Source organism: Caloenas nicobarica, chromosome 2, assembly GCF_036013445.1.
Source record: "Caloenas nicobarica isolate bCalNic1 chromosome 2, bCalNic1.hap1, whole genome shotgun sequence".
Lineage (NCBI taxonomy): Eukaryota > Metazoa > Chordata > Aves > Columbiformes > Columbidae > Caloenas > Caloenas nicobarica.
Window position 1 is genome coordinate 24,992,155 of NC_088246.1, and position 6,532 is coordinate 24,998,686.

The window sequence follows — 6,532 nt, forward strand, 5'->3', positions numbered from 1 at the left end:
AGTAAAAGTTGAAATTTCCTTTAAGGTATGACTTTAATGTGCAAATTCTGGTTTCCCTTCTAATAGAAGGCTGTACTTCCATGGGAAGGGGAAAGAAGAGCGCCTGTGCTTTAAGAAAGACACTATTTGTGTGTGTAAGAACATGATCACCATTGTACTGACCCAAGCAAAGGTGGCATCCAGTCCAGTCTCCTCTCCCCCATGGATACCTAAGGAATCATTAAAAGAACAAGGCAGACACACAGTGATATTCTGCTGTGGATGTGATGTGCAGCACTAGGGTTGTATGAAGAAGTAGTATATTTTATTAGACCAAGACATATAGGTGGAAAAATTAGACAAACTTTTGGCCACACAAACTTTTCTGCAGGTTAGAAACACCAGTTGCAGTTCGCAGTTAAGAACAACTGCTTAACATTTACTAAGCTATTTATTAATTAAACCAGCTCTGAAAGGAAGAAGATGGTAGATGTAGAATAGAGAAGATGTTAATGATACAGAGGATGTTCAGGATGGGAGAAAGAGCAGCATTTATTAGCTAAGCAAAAAGGAGAGACAATTACCTTACAGGCTGTTGATTTGGAGAGAGGTAAGTGGGGGGCTGGAAGCAGAAGGAAATTAATCTACTATCAGACCAGCATCTCTACTGAGCCCCTGTTTTGGATGCTGGGCAGAGTTAGGAAACCTAGTTCCCATGCTTACCTCTGTGGGACAAGTTCTGTAGTAACGGATGTGCATCAACACATCTTAGGTTTCTTGCTCAGGCATGGTTTAAACTGATCTGGTGTTTTGGACCACAGAGAATTCTCTTCTAATGATGAGTTTTGTGGTTCGGGGTGCTTGAAATGTAGGACAAGTGCTTCTGGGAAGATTCTTTCCACACAGGATTTTCTTCTGTTATGTGAAAAGTCATTAAACAGTTAAAACCAGCAAGTCCTAGGAACTTTCCTGAATTTACCAGCTCTCAGCCTTTGTTCTTCCCTCATAACACCCCCTTCATTCCCATTGCCACTTTTTCTTTCTCAGCTGGTCTCACTGATCCACCCTTATCTAAACTCTAAGCAGTTGTTCTCAAGTTGCATTTAGCTTTGGCCATTACAGCTTCAGAACCAAAAAAATAGCTTGTAACGAAGAAATTTGTGCACTTTTCCTTCTATACCAGTTGGTCTGAAAAAAGCTACACGTACAAACCTTGTCGTGTATACACTGATCTTTCCCCTAGAACAATCTTCTGGCTTGTTGCACACAGCACCTTAGAACAGTGACTCTTCAGTGTTTTCCAGTGAGAAGCAGCGAGTATTTCCTAATTATTTCAAATGCAGACTCCCATAGATAGAATGTAAGCCAACTGATGATGGACTTGGGTGTCTTAATTGCCCTTCCTGGATTGTGTGATGTGTCCCCAGGTCTAAAGACCATGGAGGCTTCCTGACACTAGTTAAAAATTGACACACATTTTTTATGAGGCAGAGCATGTATACTACTTGTTCCTGTCTAAAGAGCCAGTGTGCAATTGTTTTAGGATGAATAGGAAAACAATACTGTCATTTAGGGCTGACTATAAATTAGGTTTTGTGCTAGAAAGGAGTTAGTATACTGATGTAGATCTGAAGAAGGAAATCTGTAGCTTAAAAGTGTAAACACGATATGCAAGGAATCAAATTTTTTCAATTGAAGATGGAAAAAGATATCATTTGGGCAAATCATTTTTGAACTACAGTCCTCTGAGAAGAGAGTTCTTGACAGAATGGAATGAACCTCAGTAAACGAGGACATCAGCAATTGACATATTTAAGGTCCTGCAATTTCTAAACATGATCCTGCTCCTGTAGTCATTATGCAGCATAGATCTTGCTATTAATTAGTTCAAATATGGGACAGCACTGCTGGGAGAAAGTGGCCTAAATAGCATGGTCCAAATTTTATCTGTAGCTATCCAAGAAATATGGATGTCTTTTATTAACCCTTGCCACCTGTGACAGCTAGAAAGAAATGCTGGGCTTGTCTTATTCCTAATGGATTTTTGCAGCTCATTAGCATATAAAGTGGAAAGGGGGGGAGCACGCTGCAGAGAAGGAAGACAGCTGGCCGGAGAACTTTCATGCCTGGTTCAGCTCTGAATGGCAGCATTAACCATTGGACAAATGTGAGGCCATTCATGTCCACGACACAGAGGCTTGGTTACTGCATGTTTGGAGAACGTGGTAGGATTCTCCTCCTCCTTCTTTCCAGGAGCACGGTTTTATTATTCTTATTGAATTCCAGTAAATCCCACATTCAGCCCCCACCATTTTTCTGGACTACGCATTTTGGAAGAGCCAACAGGACCTCCATTCTGGGTGAGCAAAGGGGCTTTAGACACGCAGAAAGAAATGGCCACTGTTGGTGGTCACTGCATGCCCATTCACCCCCTCCTCAGAATATAGCAAGTATTTAAAAAACCTGACAGGAGATACTTGCAAATCACATAGTGTTCATCTGAATTAAGCTGGAATAGCTGCCCACTGGAGAGGGAGGAAGGGGAGTGGGAAAGCCCTGTTGTGATTGTTTTCGTATCTCAGGCTGCTACTGTGGACTTGATAGGAGGAAGATGCACATAGAATACGGGCAATGACTCGGTAGCGAGATACTCTAAGTGTCTCTGGAGGGTGGCGAATTTGGCCGCTCGCACATCACCGGCTGCGTGAGATGCGAACACCGCGGTCTGTGCCTTCAAACTGCCGCCGCTCCTGCCCGCGCCCGAAGTTGCTACAATAAACCTGTCTTCCAGATTTCAGCCTTGCAAAGATGCTCCCCGATTGTTCGCTGCTCCTTGCAGCACTGGCCACCCCCCCAACCCTGCTCTTTGCTGTGTGGCAAACAACGATCCCCCCCGCGCCCCCCCGGCCCCTGCCGCGCTCTGAATGGAGCCGAAATTAGCACAGCTGGCTTTCCGCCGGGGGAGATGCCGAGTTTGATGGGCCCTGGACCCCTCCGAGGTGCGCAGTTCAATGGCCATAACTATCGTCATCACCGGGGAATCCGAAAACACTCCTCGGGACAGACGTGACCGGCTACCCGGCGGCTCCGCCGTGCAGCCGCCGCCGTCCAGCCGAGCCGCCCCGGCGGGCCCGGCTTCCCCCTGTCCCTCCGCGCTGCCGACCGAAACGGCACGACCCCATCCACACCCCCCACCCCCCGCTCGGCTCTGCACGGGCCCGGCCCCCCCCCGCGGCGGAGCCCCCCTTCCCCGCCTCCGCCGCCGCCGCCTTTGTGCGCGGCGCGGGGCAGCCCCGCGCCCGCCTGCGCCCGCCCCCGGGTGAGGCGTTGGGAGACGGTCCCTTACGCAGGAAAGTTCGGCGTCTGTTTCAAGGCTCCTCCCTCCCGGTGAAAGGCAGACTGCGGGGCGCCTGGAAACCGGTCGGAGGGAGCGCGGCGCGGCGAGGGGCGCGGGCTCGAGGGGCCGGCACAAATGGTCAGGCGGCGGCGGCGGCGACGGAGGCGGCGGTAGTCGGAGGCGCGGCGGGAGCTGCCGCCGGTGCGGGCAGAGCTGCGCGCCGCGGCCGCGCGAGTGGCGGCCGGGGCTGCCCCGTCCCTGCCCGCCGCTCCCTTCATGAGTCGCAAGTTCGGGCCGGGAGGAGCAGCGGCAGCGGCGGGGAGACGGGAGCCCGGCTGGGCAGGCGGCACCGACTGAGCATGGCTGAGCGGCGCGGGCCGGCGGCGAGCGGCGGCGGGGAAGTTGGCGGCGGGCGGCGGGCGGGCGGCGGCCGGTGCCCGCGGCTGCCGCCGCCGCCGCTGCTGCTGCTGCTGTGGGCGGCGGCGCTGCCGGCCGGGGGCCAGCCGCCGGCACCGCAGTACAACGGCGAGCGGGGCATCTCCATCCCGGACCACGGCTACTGCCAGCCCATCTCCATCCCGCTCTGCACCGACATCGCCTACAACCAGACCATCATGCCCAACCTGCTGGGCCACACCAACCAGGAGGACGCGGGGCTGGAGGTGCACCAGTTCTACCCGCTGGTGAAGGTGCAGTGCTCGGCCGAGCTGAAGTTCTTCCTCTGCTCCATGTACGCCCCGGTGTGCACCGTGCTGGAGCAGGCCCTGCCGCCGTGCCGCTCCCTCTGCGAGCGGGCCCGCCAGGGCTGCGAGGCCCTCATGAACAAGTTCGGCTTCCAGTGGCCCGACACGCTGCGCTGCGAGAAGTTCCCGGTGCACGGGGCCGGCGAGCTCTGCGTGGGGCAAAACGCCTCCGAGCGCGGCACCCCCACGCCCGCCCTGCGCCCTGAGAGCTGGACCAGCAACCCCCACCGCGGGGGCTCCGGCGGCGGCTCTGGGGGCTCGGGGCCCGGTGAGTCCCGCGGGCGCTTCTCCTGCCCGCGGGCGCTCAAGGTGCCCTCCTACCTGAACTACCGCTTCCTGGGGGAGAAGGACTGCGGGGCGCCCTGCGAGCCCGGCCGCCTCTACGGGCTCATGTACTTCGGGCCCGAGGAGCTGCGCTTCTCCCGCACCTGGATCGGCATCTGGTCGGTGCTCTGCTGCGCCTCCACCCTCTTCACCGTCCTCACCTACCTGGTGGACATGAAGCGGTTCAGCTACCCCGAGCGGCCCATCATCTTCCTCTCGGGCTGCTACACGGCGGTGGCCGTGGCCTACATCGCCGGCTTCCTCCTGGAGGAGAGGGTGGTCTGCAACGAGCGCTTCTCCGAGGACGGCTCCCGCACCGTGGCGCAGGGCACGAAGCGGGAGGGGTGCACCATCCTCTTCATGATGCTCTACTTCTTCGGCATGGCCAGTTCCATCTGGTGGGTCATCCTCTCCCTCACCTGGTTCCTGGCCGCCGGCATGAAGTGGGGCCATGAGGCCATTGAGGCCAACTCCCAGTACTTCCACCTGGCCGCCTGGGCCGTGCCGGCCATCAAGACCATCACCATCCTGGCCCTGGGGCAGGTGGACGGGGACGTCCTCAGCGGTGTCTGCTTTGTGGGCATCAACAACGTGGATGCCCTGCGGGGCTTTGTGCTGGCCCCCTTGTTCGTCTACCTGTTCATCGGCACCTCCTTCCTGCTGGCCGGCTTTGTGTCCCTCTTCAGGATCCGGACCATCATGAAGCACGATGGAACCAAGACAGAAAAGCTAGAGAAGCTCATGGTGAGGATAGGCATCTTCAGCGTCCTCTACACGGTGCCGGCCACCATCGTCATTGCCTGCTATTTTTATGAGCAAGCTTTTAGGGAACAGTGGGAGAGGAGCTGGGTCACGCAGAGCTGTAAGAGCTATGCCATCCCCTGCCCCAACAACCACAGCAGCCACCACCCGCCCATGAGCCCCGACTTCACCGTCTTCATGATCAAGTATCTCATGACCTTAATCGTGGGCATCACCTCGGGCTTCTGGATCTGGTCTGGGAAAACCCTGAACTCCTGGAGGAAGTTTTACACCAGGCTCACCAACAGCAAGCAGGGCGAGACCACCGTCTGAGACCCCCGTCTGCTGGGCCAGGGGGACAGTGGGCAGCTGGAGGACCAGGGCTCTGCCTTGCCAACCAGCTCCTTATCCAGCCTGGGCAAACTTTGGGGACCCCGAGTCGCTTCCGCAGGCGGCGGGGCGCAGAGAACGAGCCGGAGGGGGAGCCCCGCGCCCGGGACCGCCCGGCTCTGCCCTCCCCGCTCCTCCCGGGCTGTCTCCTGTAGGAACTGAACACACTGGCAGGTTGGGGGAGAGGGATGTAAATAGCCTCTGTAAGATTTTGTAAGTATATTTGTATTTAAATTACAAAAAAAAAATCTCACTTTTTTAATTATTTAGGACACTTTTAACCCGTTTGCGGATTTTGCTTCCTCCCCAGCCCCCCCTTTTTTTTTATTTAAAAAGAAGAGGCGTTGGATTTTTATTTTGTAGGGCAGGATGGGAAAAGCTGCCGGTAAGAGTAACCAAAACAAACCCCTTCTCCGCGCCCCCCCCCTCCCCGTTTTGCAATGGCTTTGCTTGTGCTTTCAGCTTCATGAGCCGCGGGGCCCGCAGCGAGGCTGCTGCCGCGGCCGGGGGCGCCTCCCGGGGCGGGCTGGGCCGCGGGCCCGGCTGGGTGTGCGGCGGGGGAGGTGGGGTTGGCTTCGGGAGGAGCGGCGCTTCCCGCCGCGGCCGCGGCCCGTGTGGGGGGCCAGACCCCGCTGGCCCCGCACGGAGCGGCGCGGCAGCCGCCCGGCCATGGCGCGGGGTCGGTGCTTCGCCTCGGCCGGCCGCGGCGGAGCCGAGCGCCGCTCACCCAGGCGGGAGCCGCCAGGCCCGTTTTGGGGGGTAGAAGTAACATCCAGCCCAGCCCGGCCTCTTGTGGCGGGCGACCCTCCCCGCAGTGCCCGGGGCCGGGCTGCCGTCTTCCCGGCTCTTGTACAACTTATTTAAGCGTAGTTCAGGACGAGCTGGCGTGTTGTGTTGTAGGAGTTGAGGTTCCACAGCGGCTGCACCTGTAGCACGTCCGATGGCTGAGGAGGCGGACGGGGACACGGACGTGCCGCCCTTCCCGCCTGGCGTGTGTGCTGGAGCCCCTGCCCGGTGG

At 57.1% G+C, this 6,532-nt stretch overlaps 1 protein-coding gene across 1 annotated transcript; it reads left to right on the forward strand.

Moving 5' to 3' along the window:
* Nucleotides 1-3,309: 3,309 nt before the first annotated feature.
* FZD1 (frizzled class receptor 1) lies at nt 3,310-6,021 on the forward strand. Its single transcript, XM_065629242.1, has 2 exons — nt 3,310-5,727; nt 5,825-6,021. The coding sequence occupies exon 1, from the start codon at nt 3,676-3,678 to the stop codon at nt 5,455-5,457; it is 1,782 nt and encodes a 593-aa protein (XP_065485314.1). The 5' UTR covers nt 3,310-3,675; the 3' UTR covers nt 5,458-5,727; nt 5,825-6,021.
* Nucleotides 6,022-6,532: the final 511 nt, after the last annotated feature.